This window comes from Paralichthys olivaceus, chromosome 3 (assembly GCF_024713975.1).
Source record: "Paralichthys olivaceus isolate ysfri-2021 chromosome 3, ASM2471397v2, whole genome shotgun sequence".
NCBI classification, from domain to species: Eukaryota; Metazoa; Chordata; class Actinopteri; order Pleuronectiformes; family Paralichthyidae; genus Paralichthys; species Paralichthys olivaceus.
This window is the reverse complement of record NC_091095.1, coordinates 15964432-15985972: the sequence shown is the minus strand read 5'-3', so window position 1 is coordinate 15985972 and position 21541 is coordinate 15964432. Positions and strand designations below refer to the sequence as shown.

Below are 21541 nucleotides of genomic sequence, written 5' to 3'. Positions count from 1 at the left end.
TGGACATATAAATGCCCCCTCTGTGTAAAGTGTTTAGAAAGCTGTTAGATCCCCCACTGGAACCCAGATTTACAAAATGTTAAAGTCATTTTTCATGATGTGTAAATGCAGTCTCATAAACTCTGGAGTGAATCAAACAAACACGGAGTTACTTCATGTCCTGATCAGGTCTTGATAACTAGTGATGAGTGTTTATTAGTTAAAGTGAGAGCAGGTCAGAGTGGAGGAGGACACAGGAACTCCAGCTTGAATCAAACAAACAGCTGTGACCAGAGAAACTCTGGGTTTCACTGTTTCCACCGTTCTTCAACTATGTCACTGACTGGCTGCTTCATGTGAAAGAGCTGTGATCTCACGGTGTATGTCGCTCTGAGCGAGTGAGTGGGGGCAGGGCCCCGGTGTCTGTGTGTGTGCGTGAGCGCGCACGCAGACACATTTTCACTCGGTCCTGGTATTTCACATGATGGCCTGTATGGTGATGGTTTCAAAAAACATGAGCGCGTTTTGAAGAGAAAGACATGAAAAATACAAGGGAGAGAAAGAGAAAACAGGGACAAAGAGAAATGCTGATCATTTTTAAAAGTATATTTTGTTATTATTTCTGTAACTCCTTATTTTACCTCCTATTGTCTTGTGTGTTATCTTCTCACTTAATTAAAAAAAGAGGCCCATCATCAACTTCAAGCATAGATCCTGCTGAAAACCAAGGTAATAGATGACAGATCTTCTATGTTAATGGACAATACAGTTCATTCTTATTGTACAGAGATCATATTGTTTATGAAAATAAGATTTTACTGTGAGTGCATTTGTTAAATTATTATGTTTTGTTGGGTTGGGAATAAATTACAAGTAGGACTGTCTTAGATAAATAAGGATTGAAAAAGGTGGAGAACAACAGATGTGGAGGGCCCCAGGCCTGTGTTTGCCTTGGGCCCCCAAATTGTTAAATCCGCCACTGCAGCTTGGGTGAATATCTCCGTGATGGTCGGGTGTGAACTTGAAGGCTGGGAACTTGCAGAGACGCTTCTCTGTGTTAACCAGTGCGAGCTGGTCAACCCTCCACTGGGAGAAGATCCGTGACATCAAAACATACAACTGCCATTTTAATACTGTTTATGATGGGGGCTGTTCATGATGGAGCATATAAAAAGACTATTTATCGGTGAAATTTGCTTTATATACATTATAAACAAAACATCTGGACACTGCTGAGGAACATATTATTCCTATCTTGTACGTCGCTCCTGGCTTATATAGCCAATTCTGCACAGTGAATTATTTCACCATCAGTTTTGTTTGGAGAATGCCGATTTTGACAGTAAAAACTGAGCAGTGGCTTCATCTGGCAGAGCCTTGTGTACTGTTCAGGGAGTGTAGTGGAACAGAAGGTAAACACCATTAGCATACAGAGATGTCATTGTGAAGCCCAGAACGTATGCAGACCTCCCTGTTCCTTCTCTCTCTCTCTCTGTCCTCTGCCGACAGCTATTTCCTCCTCCAAAAAAACAGAATCGCTTAGGTAGACAATTTCACGCTGGCCTTTTACATATTTTATTATTTAAAAGTACCTGTGTATTGTAGGATCTGACCTTGTCAGTGCTTTGTCCAACCAGATTTGGGGTGTTCAAGAGACCAGACCAATTTTTTTTATCATTGAGACCTGCCAGTGCTGGAATTTAAAGGGATAGTTCTACATTTGGGGGGAAACATGCTTCCGGCTTCCCAATGCATGAGATGAAAATCTTAGTGCCACTGTCAGCATACAGACTGCAAACAGGGAGAAACAATGTCAGATTTGCCTCTCAGCACCTCTAAAGCTCAATAATTAACACATTATATCTTGTTTGTTTAACTGGAGCTTTTGCATGGGACTATTTCTGGGTTGGGCGAAGTGCCTTCCTGCAGTGTTCGCTTGTTTCCTGTGTATTTTGAAGCAATAAGACTCAGGAACAAACCCTCATAAAAGCATTACTTGTCATTTCTACACATCAGTTTTCCATGAATTAAACAAACTGTATAAGATGTAACATGTTAATCAGGGAGTTTAGAAGCATTGCTATAGTCTGCCTTTGTTAAGAGTCAGAGCCAGGCGATAGCTGCTTCCCCAGTTTCCAGTGTTTATGTACACTGACAGACTGATACAAACATCTGTAATAAGGTACCATGACTGTGCATCCTGGAGTCCTTGCACATCTGGATGTATAAAATATGTTTGGCCTCGCATGTATAAGATTATTAAATCACAATGCCTAATCATAGCAATGATGCACTCTTCTGTAAGTGCAATACAATGTTTTGTTAAATGGACTATTCATTTCATTTTCAATTGTTCTGCTGATTTTGATTCTTTTCTGTTTTGTTTTTTTCATTAAAGACAGACTGAATCCTAGATTGAAACTAACAAGGAGAAAAATCCTCTGCATTGAACCATTTTTAGTTTTTATTTACTCCAAATGAAGCTCAGCGTAAGTTCAATCAGGAAGATTCCCCCATTTAATAAATCTCAATTATCTCACTCTCTCGCTTATTATCAGCTGATTGGGGGTGTTTCTAAATGTCCAATCAGATTCTGCCACAGTCTCTACCAGCCCATCATGCGGCTGCTGTCAAACTTTAAATCCCATCTCCTCTCTTCCGCAGTCTGCTGTCATTCAGTGACGTGCATAACCCACCTCCCCCCAATCTCCTTCAGTCTTCAACAGAGTCATCATATTATCTGAATCCTCAACCACCACCAGTATCTAGACCCCGGGGTTCTGCTCCACCACCTTCTAATCCTGATGACATCACAAAGGAGTTTAAAACACCAAAAGACTTATAACATTCACATCGCTTTCACGCATGTCAATAAATGTTTATTAAACCATTGTATCGAAGTTCCTCCTGATTTAAATATTATTATCAATACCCTCTATTGACATAAGTGAACAAAAAGCGAACTCGAACTAAAACTGTTAGTTTTGCAGAAGAAGTGCAGAAGCGAGCACTTTCCACTTTCCACTAAAAGTTCTATTTTTGCCTTGATCGCTGGTCCCCATGCCCCCTCTGACAGTCACTTGTTGCCATTACAATAAATCCACCTCTCCTCCTGATTCACGAGTTAAAAGGCCAAACAGTCTCTGGATGGGAACATATTGTCCTATTGAGTTACTCCTGAGTATTTACCCAAGATAATACATGTCCTTGGGGGAATTTTAGCTGAATAATCACATCACGAGGGGTTCTGTCATGCTGTAGAACCTCTTACTGCCATTAGCAAGGTTTATGTATTATTTATAACCAGGCTACGAGATTATCGCCTTGTGTGTTTTCCTTTACTGGCTTTATGGAGCCTCCGGCTTGTGATGGATGGATGGAGTTGCTTTTAGTCTCCCGTCAGTCTCGGCGTGTGTTTTCTTTTCATTTTTTACTGCAGTGCAGCTTGGTTCCTCCTACATGGTTTGAGTGTGATTTATGGCCTCGGCCCCTGATCCTTGCCCTGCTAATGATGGCTGTAAACTGGTGGGAAGCCAAAGGTCACGCCGATCTCTGCTGTTGTGATGTGACACTATGTTTCTGCATGTCTCACGCATTGCTTTTTTGATGATGGAGATCACAGTCCAAACTGTTCCGCAAGAGAAGTATGCGGAAGCTGAAGAGATGAAAGAAACGAGAAGTAACACGGAGGGTAAAAAAATAAAAACGACAGTGAAGAAAAGATTTATCTCTGCGCTTCTTTCTGGAGAGGCTTCGTCCTGAACACAGACCTACAATTAACCTGCAGACGTTGCCAGGCGCTGCTGCAAAATCTTTGTTCTATTCTTTTGAGATTGCAAGTGCAGCACATCCGTCTCCTGGTGTCTTCACAGCTGTAATTTTTAGGACTGTGAAGGTTAATGACTCTGACACATCTCCAGCGAGAGCTCCAGTAATACTCAGATATCCATTTATCAACAATAAGCCATTACAGGTATAACATTACTGCTCTGTCATCCAACACTTGTTAGTCTGGCAATCTTTCGCCAATTAAAAGACGCACCTCCACAGCAGAGAGAAATAGTGTGAGATTATGCTATTCAAGCTTCCACCTTTATATCCCCTGAAATTATATATCCATTAGACACATGATGCTGCGTAAAATATGCTGAATGAACTGATATAACTGGCCAGACTATCAGGGATCAAGACAGTGGACATGGTTTACATCCATACTATTATGTTTTTGTTTTAAAACGAAAACAATCCCTGTCCACTGGGCCTGCATTTTCCGCTGTAAACAGGAAGCAGATCTAGTCTACTACTCTGCAGTAGTTGTTTCAGAAAAAGCGAGGCATTAAATGAGAAGCAGCAATGGCGACGAGTATGAGCAGGAATTTCTTTGCCTTGACCAATGAAGGGGTGGAACTACAATTGAAGTAGCATGGAAGTAGAAGGAGGCCGTGACGGTGGAAAAAAATGGCACCTGGAGGATTACCCATTGACAAATCAGTGAAGACCATGTTGTGACTGAAAAGATCCAATCAGGAAGCAGTTGTGAGTGTCTACGTCATCTTTCCCAGATGTTTCCACAGGATTTTCAAACCTCTCAGTTTTAAGGAAAATCTTGAATAATTTGAGCATTACCGAGTTGATGTATTTTAACATGAAAATGTCATAGTGTGGATGAAGCCATAGTCTCAAAGTCTGATTCTGAGTCAAAGTGCCACGGAAAGGTTTTGCCCTATTGCTCATGCCGCACATAAATCCATGGTCCTTCCCAGTGCATGGGAAAATCTGTGCAAAAAGGTCACTCTTCACTTTTCATTTGCTGTGAACTCTCCCTGTTTTTTCACTTTTTGTCTCTTTTTCTTCCACTCCCCCTCTCACTCGTTAGATTTGTGTAGTGTTATTTAGGCTCCAGGATTTCATGGTGGTGCAAATATGTAGTAAACAGACCCTAGGTCACTGGAATCCAAGGCAAAGGGGAGGATTCTTGTGTGTGTGTTGCTGTGGTGAAGTGAATTCCTAAATCGTTTTTACATTAGGTCGGAGAGAGCTAGAGGGGGAAGACTGTGGCTGGGCTTAAGTGAAGGCGCAATGCCCAGTGGAGACGTGTGTTTTTTTGCTTTGGTGTGTGTGTGTGCAGAGTATATAGTGTATATGTGCATCAATATCAACAGCCACAGAGGACGTTGTGTCTGGGGTTAACAGAGCAGATTTGAGGAAAGCAGAGAAAGTCTTGTTCACATGGAACATTTTATTCCAGCGTAGAAAAGGTGCACAAAGAAAGAACAAGAACAATCAGATCCACAAACAATAAAATGATTCAAATCCACTGGGGAAAACAAAAGTTTTTAACAATGCTAATGAAATGTACATTGCTAATGTTGCACTTCTGATCAGAAACTCAGAGAGGTACTTACTGTTTTAGTTGCCTAACTAAAAATACTAGGTTGTATTTCTCATAAGCACAATTCCCTAAAATCAGCTACAGGCTTTAAAGAAGGGTTTGGAAGTAAAAGTAATAATAATTGAAATATATAATAATAAAAAGCAGTAACTCTAGGTTTTGGGTCAGGGTTTCAAAGACCTGTCCAATATTGACATTCTTTTCTGGTGAACCAACACTAAGTGAGCACAGGTTTCTCTGCATCTATTAACAAGCCAATTTATATTAGTTTTTGATTTATTGGTGATGTGTTTTCTGGAATGTACGGTCATAAGTAACATTGTCATTTACAACCTTTCGTAACCTTTGTGGAAATGTACTTGTACAGGAAAAAAAGAGCTAATGGGAACACCTTTCCTGCGACAGAAGCTCATCTTCAATTACAATAATTTTGCGTTTGCCTTAGCAGTGTAAGTTCTGGCACATGTAATTATTACATGTACTCAACCAGTCTGTAGGTTTTGAATAAATCGGTTCTGGTAACCAATGTTTAAGTAGTGTAAAGCATGATGTGCAATCTAAACTGCAGTGGTTCAGGTTTTGACCCCTTATGGACCCCCCTCTCCAGATACACAGAAACATGTTCCCCCTTTAGATAAGTTGCAAAACAGGCAAAGAGTGCACCAGAGGATCCGTCCCACTAGTCTACTCTTGGCTCAGTATGACAGTAAATCTGGCAATGCAAAAGTATGGCTGGCTCTATGCTGTTCTTTTCTTCTGTCTTTTTGTCTCTCTCTCATTCTGGACATTCTTTGGCTTCACTCTCTCTATATCCGGTGTGACTCCCCCTCTCTGTTTGAACGCCTCACTTTGTCTCTCTTTCACCTCTGCTTTTCTTCATCACTGCCTGCACTGCATTTTTTAGTCATTTTCCTTGTCCTGCCTTTTCCTCTCCACTTTCTCCCACCTCAGATTTTTTTTCTAGCGCACTGTGTTCATTTCCATCTTTGCCTTAAATCCTCCCTCCCGGCCTCCTCTCTCACACATCTAATTCTTTATTCCCTTTCTTCCTCACATCTCTGGCACGTACAGCATCTTACGTTAGTGCTGACTGCAGGAGATCCAAGCAACATCGGGCTATCACCTGTCATTGATCCTACACAGTCCATAAAACAGCCTCTCCTATCTCACTAACATGACACTCAGGCCAATCTCTGGGAAACTTATGGGGTGACTTTAAATCCACATGAAAAAAATGGAAGAATCATAAAATCCTCCTTTCCCATGTGCTTGTGTACCAAATTGTAGGTTAGGGTTTGGGTCATCTTGGTGACGCTGTACAGAAAAATGAGAGAAAAGTGAAACTCACCTTTGTTCCTGCAGCAAAGTATTTCTTAGAACACTATCCTCCATGATAGATATAAGGTGTTTTAAGGATCAAACCTTTAGTCTACTGGTAGTTTGAGTTTGTCTCGCTTACAAAAACAAAGACTGGAAACCATTCAGGCTGTTATTGGCTTTGCTGTATTAAGTCTTTTTAGAGAGCATTAATGGGGACCGTGAATTGAAATGAATGGTAGTACTACGTCATCCTCTACTGCTACTAGAGCTTGTTCTGCTGCCACTGCTCCTACTGTTATTGTGGTATGAAGACAAACAGTGCGTGGCTGTTCCACAGCTGTTTGCAGCTAGTAATGGGGATGTCGAAGGAACTAAAGCAGTCAAGATGTGGTCCAGGGAACCAAAAACACAACCTGAAAGCCATTTAAATGTTGCACAGGTGATAATTCATTGAGGTCATTCTTAAGACTGTTCCCTTTTAAATACAAGTAGATCCATTGTCCCTTTGAACTCAATGGAAACGGTCAGCTAGTGTGGCACTGGTATTTTTGCTTACTTTGATGTTATTTCTTGGATTATCTTAAAAAGTACTTTATATATTCAAAAATCTGTAAAAGATATACATAGGTAATGGGAGTGAATAAGCCATATAAACTATAGAAGAAATGAAATAGTGTCATATTTAAAAAACACAAAAATGTAAATAAAAAAAGTCAGAATGGATATTCATCCCCCAAAATTCTGAATATGGAAAAAAATTATTACAGTAATTATTTGAAATATGTATATCTTTAGTTTACTATTTCATTGAGTCACCGCACATCACCAACACGTTAACCACCGCTCACAGCAAAACATGATTACGTCATCATTAGTGTGAAACTTGAGGTAGAAGACAGAAGCCTGAATGCTTTAACTATTAAAGGAGAGCAAACAATAATATCCCTTGGCCACTTAAAAGCTGCTCTTTGGAGGTCCATTTTCAGGGTCAAATTAAAGATTTGTGCAGCTTTAATATATTGAACACTTGCAAATAATTAGAAAAGAAATGAAAAAATGGAACTGATTGAAAAATAATGTCCTTGTAAAGTTATGATAAAAAATATTTTTGTGGAAAAAGACCATGTTAGAATTTATTCTTCCTCTTTTTTATTATTGTAGCAAGGTGACCAGTGTGAAACTGACTTTTACTTGAGCACTGTATTCTTCCAGAATTAATTCCTCTGCATAATACTTGACGACTGCTCCGTTAAATATTTTAATCATTAATACCCCAACCACCATCCCTGTGTCCCCATTAATGCTGCTCTATTTCATTACCATTTTTCCCCATATCTAGGACACGCATAATTTTGGTTTTCTTTCAAGCGTTTGTCCAGTTTCCAGTGAAAGAACCTCACGGCTGTGCAATGGAGGCACACTAAGAACGTACACGTCGACATGACCGTGGCTGAGGGAGAACAAGAGTAAGAGAAAAGAGTAAAGAGATGGAGGTAGAAAGGCTTAGTGAGGACAGAGTGAGATCAACCATAAGTGACAAAAGGATATCAGAGTATATTAGCGCCTTCATTTGATGATGAGGTGTTCTGTTTGCATGCAAAGCATCCAAACCCTTGCAGCAGAGGGGACATCTCTGTATAACAGGCATTCAGTTCCACATTGCAGAGATTCCTCACATTTCTTCTCATCACCATCGAGCCATTCTTTCCCTTTAAGGCCCTGACTTCACTCTGTATCAGAGGATGATCAGCCCTCATTAGGGATTCACTTAAGACACCAGACATAGTTGATTGGCTGGTGATTTGTTTGTCAAGATATCCAAGTCGCCTATGGTGGTTATCTTTATGAGGTGGCAGTGATAAAGTCCAGGGAGACGTTACACCTTCCACAACCAAATTGATCTGGGGCTCGGGAGAAATTAACAAGTCTGCGTAAAATCCTAGCGACTGGAGCAAGGTGGTGAGTTTCTTTACAGCTGCTGTTAGACCTGCACTGAAGTCTGTAATTTTCCAGAGGGGCTGTACGTGAGAAGGCAACTGTCCTGCAAGGCCCCTTGTAAAATGTCTAGAAAATGAGTGAGCCCATCGGATAATACAACAGGAAAATCTATAGTCAGTGGGTGTGTTGATGAGTTTCTAAAACTGAAGCACACAAACTTTCCTTGATACAGGCAGACCCCAGTGTCAATGTGATGTAAACAAAAACCTGATATTTTCGTGTTCTCCTCAAAAAGGCAAACTTTTTGTTCTGAAAACAGCCAAATAAAGAACAGCAGAAAGTTACAATGGATCGGGAATTACAGCTACAACTGAAGTTTCACTCGACCAGACATTGTTTTAATTTTTTTTCTCCACTGTCGTCATTTGCCATCTGTATTAACTTGGCAAACGAATAGGGCTGTTGGGATAGTGCCCGAGCTCAAGCTCAGTTCCTCCAGTTTTTGTCACAACACTGGAAACAATAGTCCCCGCGGAATAGGAACTGATGCAATAATTTGCTACTGGCAGTATGTTGTTTTTTTAACGTTTTTTAAAATTCATGGAGCCCACGCACTGTGTGCCAACTTCAATGTGGCTTTAAAGACATCAACTGCCATTTCAGTTCCATACACAGAGTGCTATAGCACCCATGGGCTGAATATTTTGGATTAATGTCTCCCACAAATGGCAAAATATATATATGTGACTTGCAGTGTGCCTGGCTCAGTGATAATGTCATACTACCATGCAGCTTGTGCTTGTGCTTCTGAATGGACTAGCTAGAGCCATTTGTCATAATTACAGAGATGCTTTGGCTCGGAACTGTTTGCATGTACACACACACACACACACACACACACACACACACACACACACACACACACACACACACACACACACACTTTGCTTTAATACTTGTGTATCTACTTATTCTGTTGTCCCATGAAATTGTATAGCCCAGAGTGTCTAATTATACTAATCGAATGCATACCGCCTGACATTTATTCATACATTATTAATAGCAGACACAATAGAATCTCTGATTGGATATACTGACTTCCTGACTTCTCATCTTCGTTCTCTCTCGCTCTTTGTTTCTCACTTATCTCTCTCCATCTCTCTCTCTCTCGCTACCCAGTGACCTCCTTTCTTCTCTCCATGACTCTTTCCCCTTCACCTCCTGTAATTTTGCTTGTGGGTGTTGAGTAATTAGTATGCCTCCCACTTTTATTGTAATGACAGAGTAGGGGAATTTGAGAAATGTCCCATAAAGATTATATGTCCTGATAAGGTTATGTCTGGGACTCCATTAAGGAGATGGGCTGCACAATGGCTGTTTGTATCTTTCAGAGGAGAGAGCGTATGTAAGAGGGAAAGAATGGTTGAAGAAAGGCAGCTGGTTCCAAATGTAAACTATATATCGTACTACATTTTATTTGATTTATTGACTTTAGAAATAATCCTTTGTTAATGATTAACATTTTTACTTAATTAGCATATTTTGTTGAGCCTCTGTACAAATAGTTACGGCCTTTTTTGTTGAGAGACTGTGAGTCATGGTTTGAGTTCGGTCCCTTACTTCCAATTAAGGGAAGTGAACAAAGCAAGACTACATCATTTTTTATAGAAGAAAAAACACATTTTTTTCTTACAAATAAAAAGTTCAGTGCATTGCATTAAAATACCCTCTTGCTGAATTCAATTCGCGCAGGAGTTTTTTCTAAAATATGTATGACGAATAGTTAATGTTGAGTTATCTTAACAAACTTTACTTAACTCTATTAACTCTGCTGCTGTTACAGCCTATATACAGTATGTTTCAGCATTTGTAAATAATATATAATGTATTTATTCCTTTGAATGTGGATGTAGTTTGGCTACAGCACAATGTGTTATACAGTAATGAGCTTCATCTTTGTGGCAGCTTTTGGAGTTGGTGGGTTTCTGTTCCAACATCAGATACACCTTTTTTCCACCAAGGTAAAAGTTTGCAAAGTGAGCAGCAAGGGTTGCTGGGAAATTGGAGACGTAATGACGTGGCTCCATGGTGGCTCTAGCCTGTTGAAAAGAAAAAAGGTTCTTAAAAGTTGAACCATGTCCGAACCAACCCTCGCACCCAGCACTAGCACCAGGATCACCTTGAAAAGAGGTTCACAGTTGCTCACTCACTGCACAAAGTGAGGCCAATAAAAATAGTCTTTCCCAGTTTGGGTCGGCCTGAGCACGGAGCACTGACCTCAAACCCATCCTCACCTTTGGTATGAAGTGGAACATCCAGCATTAACTCAGCTCTGTGCTTGTGCCTGAGTGGGAATTAATTCCTGCAGCCAACTGCGGAAACAGTAAATTGTTTTCTCATGTCTTATTGTCATTGTTTAAGTTTATTTAATTGGCTTATATCAAGATTGTACTTTTATGGAAATACACGAGGGTCTTATATGCAACAAAATATAATCTTAGCCAGTTTAGCTCTTGAGCACACAAGGCAACAACTGACTTGAACTTAATTGAAGTTGACATGTGAAAGTCTAAAGGCCATTTTACACTGGACCAAAAAACCTGTAACACCCACTAACATCTGGTTTCTGTGTGTGTGAAAGGATAGAATCAGTAGTAGTGGCTACAGCTCTGATTGCCAGATGTAAACATGACACCCACGTGGACACACTGCTCACTACGGCACTATCAAACCAGAAGCACAGAGGTAGCTGGCCAACATGCATGTCTGTTGTGAGTGGGCTAAAATAAGTTTAACACATTAACTGACCACAGCATCTCACACAGAAGCCCCAGCTCACAGTGGATGAGACCTAACAGAGCAATTTTACTGGTCTGCTCGCTCACTTAGTTTACCCCTACATGTAGAAAACCTGCATATGTGCACTTGTTCAAGAGAGATGAAACCTGAGATAAATGAATCCTGGATACTGTGCATTCAGCAAGGTCTTTGTCTTTGCATTGTTTTCTGCAGGTACATGTGTGACCACAGTAAAATGCTAGGTTTTGCATATAGAAATCCAACCTTGACTATTCAAATTTGAGATGTTGCAATTGTGCATGGCTGAAAGAGATGTTTTTGTTTGCGGTGACATGCCTGGCTGATTTTCAATGCAAATTATTCAGCGTTGCTTTCAGCATTAACGAGTTAAAGTGGAGTTAAGAGGTTTTATAAATCACTGTGTTTGTGAAATTTTTAGGAAATCCTTGCCAAGCAGGCATGGAGAGGGGACAACTAAAATAATTATGAATAAGACTACAAGAAAATAACAACTTGAATAGAGGACTCAGCTGGATGGACATTGAATGCGACCACACACAAACGCTATGACAGTGAAATTGTAGAGAAATGCAGAGGTAGCAGCCTGCCCTTTATACCCTCCGAGGCTTGTGGCAATTCTGAAAGCTTTTCTCCGACAAGGCCTGAGTGCCGGAGTCATTTTCTAGATGGATTGTGTGAAGTAACTTAATTTTGGTATCATTTGTATTTCCACATGAATCACATTTGAGAACCTGCATGTGCCTTGGTGCTACATGATGAAAAATACTGACCGTTTAGCTCTGCCGTCAGAAAGGTGATATGCGTCAATGGCAAGCATTTAATTTAAGTGAAACACCACTATGTTCCCTCACTCAGTCTCTTTTATATCCTGGATAAAGCTTGATGTCTGCAGCATTATTGAGCCTTTCACTCACTCTCTGCCAAGACAGATTTTCTATTAATTTACAGGCTGTATCGTGGCCTCTGTCGTGCCAAAGATGTCACCCCCCACTTGTGCTCCTATATCTCTTTCTCATAGTTGTCATATGTGTCATAGGTGGTGTGATGTTTGATGTGGTGGGGCTGTATCACAGTGATCTGGCTGTATTCAGATCTGACCGGACACTTCCCACAATGAATGACTCAATCGCTCAGTCTGAGCAGCTTTTTATCACCCCTCAAATCAGGGAGATAGAGATGCTACGGGTCTTTAAAGAAAGAGCTTCAATTGAGAAAACGATCCAGCTAGTTAGTTAGTTAGTTCCATTGTTTGTTAGTTGGTGAGTTGGTGGTTAAGTAAGTGAATAGCTGTGCCTCAATGCGTCCTTCCATCCCAGAGAAACAAAGGCAACAGCAGGTGGATCCTTCTCGGTTCAACATATCCCAAGATTCATTGTACTTGACAAACCCTTTTTCCAAGAGGTAATGATGCCGCAGAGCTATGAGACGTCCGATGCTTGAGTATCTGGCTTCAACATAACTGAACAGCTATCGCTACACATGTCAAAATGCCAGCGGGCATTAAAACTTTTTTGTCGTGTCCAACTCTAGCTCTGTTGCTAGGCGGCAGCAGTAACCGGCAGGACATGCTGGCTGTTTTCAGAAATCTCCTGTTGACCAAACTGTCTCATTTCAGCTCGGTATTCATGGTCTATGCAGCTCCTGAAGACCGCCTCCTTTGTGGGCCGCATAGACCAAGTCCTACAAGAGAAGGTGGCCCCTGAATTTGGACACAGCTTATTTGTATCTGTCCATGTATATGTATACATGTCTCACTTATCTGGCTTATTAAGCAACTTATTCTTTTCTCCTTTTTTTGTCTTTTTTTATTTCCACAGACTCCAGTGCTGTTCATATGGCAACCATGGCCCCTCCCTCCTTCTTCCTGCTTTGTTGGCTCCTCCGAACGGCCAGCTCAGCGTTCCCAGAGGAACCCGGGCCCCTGAACTTCATCCCCACCGAAGGTATTGACCCCGCTGATTTTTTCATCCTCTCACCACCTACTCCCCTGCGTGCCTCTCGCCCTAGTCACCGTGTGTGGTGCCCCAACACGTAGGGTGTTGAATGTGAGGGGGAGAGCATAGAGGAGGCTTGGGGTCACGGTGTGGGCTGTTGAGGTCAGACAGGCTCTCACACGAAGGGTGTTGACTGGTGTCCAGGTCAGGAGTTGTGGGGTCACACTCAGGAATGAGAGCGGAGAGTGTAGGAAGAAACTTGTAATTTTCCCACACACACAGAGAGACCCTCAGGAGACAGAGCTCCTCACACACTCAGACTTTGAGTCTCCATATCAGCTTGGCAGTCTCCATTTTAGACCAGACCTTTGATTGATTGCAGTTCAATAATATTGATTGATCGTTTCCCCAGCTGAGTCCAGATCCTTCTGCACGTATCAATACCACACGCAGCAGAGAATAGAGGTTGTCAGGCTACTGAGAGCTACACTGCATTCAGCTCTGCAACTGTGGTCTACTGCAGGTATAAGATATAATACTAAGCACATTCCCATCTGGATGGACAGATGAGACAAATGAAGGGAAAGTGTGGAGGTGGACGGATAAGTGGAGGTGGAGGATGAGAAGAGAAAGAATGAATCAGAGTAGATCCCAGGACACAGCGACAAAGGTACTATTGAAAGTAATTACATGACAGGAATAAAACAAGCTGACAAAACATGGAGGTGAATAAGAAGAGGAAACAGATGAATGGACTGTGTGTGGGTTAAAAAACAGGACAGAGAGAGGATGCGTGGATGTTAGATAAAAAAATACTGTCTCATTCACCTCAGTCAAGGTCAAAGACAGGCAGCCATACTGATTTTCCATCTGATTTATGCGTAACTGTTATTTCTGCTTCTCTCTCCACTTATTTTACACTGTGTCACATCTGTGGGATGTGATAAAAAAAATAGACCAACGGCTGAACACAATCCACCGCTTTTATCTTCGATTTCTCTCCCTGAAGGTTTCCCTTCCTTCACGTACAGAAATCCTTGTCCTCTGAAAACACTTTGAGCATTTTGATGTACGTTTTTTGATGTTTTTAAAATGTCACCCATTCTTGTGTGTCTCAATTTTTTGAATTATCTGAGTCGGCTGACAGAACACGTATTGCCAAACTTGTCAACAAGAGCAATTTATCAGAAGTGAGTCTCAATCACTTAGTAAAACTTGTGAATGTAACAGTGACACATGCAGCACATTTCAGAAATCTTTCATTCTCAGAGGATTATTTGTCTGTGTCTTTGTCTCTTCAATGTATCAGATGTGCTGCTGTTTTACAAGCCTCGAGCTTTGTCACCACATCACCCTGCTACTGCTGCGGAGCTGTCAAAACAAACACAAAACCACTTCTGTTTTGAGTACTTTTCTTCATCAAAGACTGATGTCACACCAGGATCAGTCACTGTTCGTCTCTGTGTCTCATTCCCTGATAGTGGCGAGACGATACCCGGTGTTTCTGGGACGACCCCACCGGACGTGGCTGAGACAAGAGCCACTGCACATACAGAGGATCATGCAAGTCAATCGGACTCTCTACATCGGAGCCAGGTACAACACAACACACATCGATTCACACAAGACAAACTAGCAAACATATTGCCAAATCGTCAATGTTCATGTTAACATGAGCTTTGAGAAATATTAAATCTGTCTGATGTGGTTTTTATTGCCGCACCACATGTGTGCACACATGCACATACAAGTATTAAGTCTGTTTTCAGTTTTTAAATCTGTTATCATTACATTCGGTGCCATGCAATGGCCATTAGACATTGGACATTAGAGATTATGCATAAACCACTGGACAATGTGGAGGGCTGTGGTATGGGTCAGGGGAAAACCCTATAAATTGCAGTGCAGGGGAATTTTTTTATGACTTTCTTTAAAATTGTGAGATAGGGCAAGTCATGGATCTTGATAAAAAAATTAAGTATATTAAGAGGACTGATATTGTCCTTGAGCATGTGAAATCTGGTGCAGCTTGATTGAATTTACGGGGACTGTTGGCAGAGGTTTGAGCTCTACTGACAGTTAAATTTACTGATATAGTGAATAACTGAACCATTTGCGTTGCTGTGTGAAGTGTTAACTGTTAGATTGTGTCAGGAATTGACATGGTTGGTTGGTTGGTCCAACACGTTTCAACATGATAAGCGGAATTAAGCAGAAAGTAATTGGGAAAAATATCAGTTAATATCAATCAAGCACAATATTTATTTCTCCACATGGTTAGAATACTGATTTGTCCTGTGAGGTTGAAGTATGGGGCCTTTAAATGTCCAAACTCAAAGATCCACTCTAAGACAGTGCTGTAAATATGTTAGTAGTTAGTCCCATGTTTCATAAATGAGTGAAATGATTTTTGCAAAAGCACATACCAAATTAGAAACAGTGATCACTGCAGTGAAATCACTACAGAAACTTTGCCAGTATTTCTGAGACAGTAGCTGTATCTGAAGATAGTTGGCCTGACAAATGTGTTCTCGTGTGGTCTCCATATGATGATGGTCCCCATATGTCTGTCAGTCTGCTGAATGTGCTGAATCCGGTGTAGACAGTAGTCCTGGTGGTCAGGAGGGCCAGACGAGGGGGTCGTGGACGGCAGCGCCAGGTTTAGGCTGCGGATCTACATCTGCTGCTCCCCCGGAGCCATTCAGGAGCCGAGCAGAGGCCGACAGAGCTAACAGAAAACATGCACCTCGAGATTTACTGCCCCGTATTGTCAAAAAATTAATTTAGCTTATAACATGCTAAAAAAATGAGACAGTCGGTTTCCACATGTGGTGCTGGTTATTTGCTGTAGTAGCAGTCTGAAAGAAGATTGAAGTGGTTTCCAATAAGAGACGCCACTGTGGTGCAGGAAATGACCCAGTGCCTGGCCTCCAGCTGGTCTAACCTCACTAGGGAGAGTTGGTAGTAAATATATCAAACTATGTTACTATGGTTCCAGCCATTCTGTCTGTGTAGAGAGGGTCTATAAGCACACACACATGCACATAGCAAGATAATAAAACTGCCCTTAGACTACAGCTACTGTTGTCTGCAGGACAGCTTTGAAATATAACCAGTCTTAAAAAAGGTTAATTCCAATTTACAGCTGCAGAAATTCTTACTGAATAACAGGTAAACTGATATGAATGTCTCAGCCAAGTAGATGATAATGAAATGCGAGACTTGCAGGCAGAAAGACGAGGGGTGTTGATGGCAGAGAAAGACTTTCAAGAGTATATATATTTTTATATATTCCTTGTAAGTGGCTAATACTGTTTTCGGCTTCCTGACAGAAAATGATCAATCTAAAGTGAAAAAAGATCCATGTGCAAATGCAGGTGTGAGCCGGAGACAGCCCGGCAGGAAGGCAGAGTTTTAAAATGTGTAATGTATAAATAAGTACCTGTGGTGGCAGGTGTGACTGCAAAAAGCTCCTACACAGTGCATAGCCTGATAAGACGCCTCACTCATCCTCAAATCCTGTCACCATTAGCATAGTTGCTCCTCAGACTGCAAGCCCTGCTGAATCCCTGCCCAGGCACCTGCAGCAGCTACCTCTCCCCATCCTCTCCCCAGCTGCGCTAAAGGAAAGTAAACTATGTATTTGGATGGTGTCAGGTGGGGTACAGCACCTTGCTGTGTTAAGCCCAAGACAAGATGAGCAGCTGCAGACTCTCTGGTCTTCAGCACTCGGTCTGATCCAGAGGGCTAATCCACACAAATACTTTATAAACCAATGGAGAGTGTTTACTTATTGACGAGATGACAAGAGAAATGACGCCAAGTCTTGATTACAGCTTCTAGTTATGAAAAAACGGAGGAGATTTCTGCATTCAGTGTCAGTCCTCGTGTGTGTGTGTGTGTGTGTGTAGCTGCGGGGGAAAGTGTGCAGACTTACTGCCATGTTGGAGGTCACTCAGTTTATTAGCCGGCAGACGCTGACCTCAGAGGTCAGTGGAGGTTACGCAGCGGTCACAGACAGGTTGAATGACTCATGGCAGATGGGCAGGGAGATGATCAATTGTGGCAAAGATCAGGAAGCTTTGGAGGCTGCTCAGCTGCAGTGAAGCTGGGAGATAAAGTTAATATACAACAAATGACTGTACTTGACCTATGACTCGATACAAAATGGGCACATATGATTAAACTGTAATCTGTCTACAGTATTTATCTCAGTCCCCGTGTGCGTTTTATCCATCCATCCATATCGTTACAGCTTTTCCTTTGAAGGTCGCTGGAGCCGATCCCAGCTGACATTGGCCGAGAGGACAGTAAACCTGGACAGGTTGCCAGTGTATCGCTGGGCCAACATACAGAGACAAACAACCGTTCACACTCATATTCAAACTTATGGGCAAATTTAGAGTCATGAATGAAACTACATGTCTTTGGAGTTGGCCAGAGTACCAGTAGAAAGCCCACGCAGACACAGGGAGAACATATGACTCATATGTATTTTATTAATTTATTAATTATGACTTCCAGTAGAGAGATAATGTTTTAATTTTTGTTTGATTGTCTGCCTGTTAGTTAGCAGGATTACGCCAAAAATGACTGGACTTGCACAAATAAACTTACCACATTGCCTCAATGGTTCTTCATAGCAGATTCACACGGATTGCTTTCGGAGCATGCTGTACATATATGCCTTTAATGTATGCCAGTAAATGAGGAAACCAGAAATGATTTAACAGGAAGTGACTGGACGTTATTAACTATATTTTTCAACCAAAAAATTACAAAAAAAACCCCCATCAATTATAAAAACATAAATTATAAAGTCCTGGACGTCAACAAAATGGCACCACAAGTTTTATTTGCTGTTTGTAATGTGACTCCTTTTTCATTGCCTTATGCTTCTGTATATGGATGTTTTTTAAGTACTATGAGTTTAATGCCTGAAGGTCTTAAACTCAAACATCCTTCAGTATAAACTTGGTGGTGGCAGTGTGCAGCAGTTTACTCCAACACTACTTAGTTTTCACATAATTGCATAGTCGGTTGTCAGGAGTAAGTCTGTAGTCAAGAAGTGGGCTGCAGGTACTTAGCCTGGCACATATTTACGGATATAAACGCTTGCATGCACAGACATGCCACAGAACACTCTCCCTCAGTCAGCAGACGTGTCGAGGTAACTAGGTGGTTTTACTTTCATCCAGTGGAGCGGCTCCTCTTGCTCTCTCCATTTGCAGGCTCAGAAAGGCTCAGTGCTGCTCATGATAAACCACAATAAGAAGACCGCAGGAAGAAGAGCGTAGGAAAACTGAAATTTCTCTCAGGAGACATTGACGGCTTTAGAGGTCTCGACTTGACCTGAGTCTGCTTTTGATTGGACAAAAGGAGAAAGTTCATGAGGTGGTCAAGAAAGAAATTAGGGAAATGTTGACAGTTTCTCTCAAGCCTGTGTTGACTTTGTATTAGAGCAGGTCAGAAAGGGTCGGAGGCGTTGCATGAAATAACAGCTAAGACACACGCGCGCACACACACACACGCAAGGCCAGCCGGGAGGCGAGAGACAGGAGAGTTTTGATTTGTGGGTTTGAGGAGAGGGATTCGTGAGCTGAGGTGCCTTTGTGAGTTATGAGCCATTGAGTTGAGGTGTTTCAAGGCTGTGTTCACATCCTGCGACATAAAGAATAATGAAATCTTTGCTCAGTTCATACATGGTGTGTTAGTCCTTCCCCTGAATCCTCACCTTAAATCACACGTTAAATCCACTATATGTACAAACAAAAGCACCCAGGCCAAAGGCTTTGCATCATTCAAGCAACCTGAAGCAAGCAAGAAAAGGGATGGAGAGAGAGTGAGAAGCAGTAGCATGAATAATTCCCTCCTCTTCTGTCCTATCACAGGCAACAGTGCTGGTTGCCAGCGAGGAGGCCTGTTGCTTTACTCATTATGTTAAGCTGACACAACGCTGAAGCAGCCTGGATGAGATTACGCCTCACACTCGGGCCCACTCCAGTGTTTGGAGAACTCTTAAACTCTGACCTGTTAAAGCAAGAAGGCACCAGGCAAGTGTTTGGTGATTTGGCACTTCTTCGCCCCTCAGCCGTGCGAGGCTGATTAGGGTGGGCGTCTTCAAACCACACCAACAGGAAGTGGGGATGAATTATTCAGGAGAGGAGAATCCTGATGGCCTTGGCTTACCTGTGTTCATATGGAGCACACATTCTCACAGCTCTCTCTATAAAAAGAAAAACATACATTGACATAGACAATTACTCAACCTAGGCCCTTTGTTTATAAATGAGTTCAGGAAATGTTCTCTAAAACTGCTTTTTTCAATGTTGCAAATGACTTGCTCAATAAGAAGTTGAGAAAAATATCAGAATCCCCCTTTAATACATGTTGATGCACACTCTCAGGTGGTAGGGATACTCACATTGGTACTCAAACATGATAAGACATCGGAGGAGCACGCAGCACAGATGGGAAGCAGAGCTGGATGGAGTCGATAAAATCAATAGCACAGCTACGGCAGATTTCCAGATTAGCCCATTCAAAGCATCGAGCCTTTACTTAGATGAGGCCCAAGCTTCAGATCCATCTGTACAAATATACCAAGGCCTTGATCAGTATGCAAACGTCAGCTTTTACCTGCATAGCCCAACTCTCATGTAGTGGGCATTTTCAGGTGAACACCCAAGGTAACTGCAGAATTATGAGCAGAGCAGCAGTAGACGAGTGTAGTGGTGTTTTCTGAACATCATGAATTCATGCATGGTGTTAGGTTTTTGTGCCTTGTGTAGGCAGCATGCGGGTGTGTGCGGGGGGGGGGGGGGGTGTAAACATCAGTACAACAACTTGATTAAATCGTCCATTAATTCAATTTCAGGGTTTTGAATAAGACTGATAAGCCGAATTCAGAGGCCTGACAGCAAATTCGATGCAGCAAGTCAAGTTTAATGAGCGGAGGCAATAGGCGAACGGGAAATATGAGACATCATTATGCAGTCGGCTTCCATTTCTCATATAAATCGGGAGGAATGGAAGACATTGTAAAGCTGCTCTCTAATCTCTGTGGGTCTGATCAACTTTAAAGGAATGAATGTCTCTAATATGCTGGCATTATGGATTATACATAAGGTGGAGGGTTATTTGTAAAACCCTGGTGGAACTACCTCTATTCAGAGTTTGTATTAAGTGTGTGCCTGGATTTCATCCAAAAGAAAATCTGCAGTGACTTGCACTGCCCAGATCGGCAACAGTATTCAAGCTGTACTACAGACGCTTGTGCAGTGTCTGGCCTTCCCTCACTAGCTGCCACTTTCTCTATCCCTCTCTTTTCAGGGATGACCTTTTCCGTGTGGAGTTGGACATTGTCGCAGGAGATGAGATGTTCTACAATAAGGTGAGCACCTCCTGGACGAGACACACACTGTTTACCTCTTCCATGTAGCTGTATCTGTGATCATTAGGCCGCAAAATGTCATTTTCCGGCTACAGAAAGATGCACATGTAGCTGACCAGTGGCGTGTGTCTGTGTGCTTTTTTTAAATGTGCAGAAAAGAACATGGGAGTCCAACAAGAATGACATCAGGATCTGCAGGATGAAGGGCAAACATGAGGTGAGACGGTGTTCAGCATCTGTTCCTCCATCTTTCCTTGTCAAATAAATCTAATCTCTCTCCTCTATGTTTCAGTCATGTAAATATAGAGTAATACAGCACAATAATAGAATGAAAACAACTTCATCACGCCTGCGTTAATTGTTTTCTTAGCTTTCATATACAAGTATTTGATCCTTTGTTAAAAATATGTTAATTATAGCAGCTTTAAATAGCCTCATCATAAATTATGAAAAAACTGTTACTAAAATGACAGAACAGTAGTTTTACAGTTCATATACTGATTTGTTGTTATTTCTCAGCTCATTGTGTCATTTACTGCAATGAAATTTGTTTTTAAACTGAGCAGCTTTTCACATTTTTCCACATTTTTTGTCAAATCTGCCAAAGTTCCAAAAAATGAGAAAAATTAATCACAGAATATGCAGAAATGATATAATACATAATACATTACATGACTTAACCTTAATCTAAACTAAACATTATAACATGTCTTAAGGAAGACAAGTCCCCATAATGTGACTGTAGAAACAGATTCAGGTCCTCAC

General features: G+C 41.5%; 1 protein-coding gene across 1 annotated transcript in view; it reads left to right on the top strand.

The window, feature by feature from the left end:
- The window catches only part of sema6bb (sema domain, transmembrane domain (TM), and cytoplasmic domain, (semaphorin) 6Bb), a 126899-nt gene that overhangs the window by 46257 nt on the left and 59101 nt on the right, over positions 1-21541 (top strand). The window contains exons 2-5 of the mRNA XM_069522194.1: positions 13267-13392; positions 14865-14979; positions 20716-20776; positions 20931-20993. Coding sequence (XP_069378295.1) covers positions 13284-13392; positions 14865-14979; positions 20716-20776; positions 20931-20993 — 348 coding nt within the window. The 5' untranslated portion in view covers positions 13267-13283. The remainder of the gene's footprint in view (positions 1-13266; positions 13393-14864; positions 14980-20715; positions 20777-20930; positions 20994-21541) is intronic.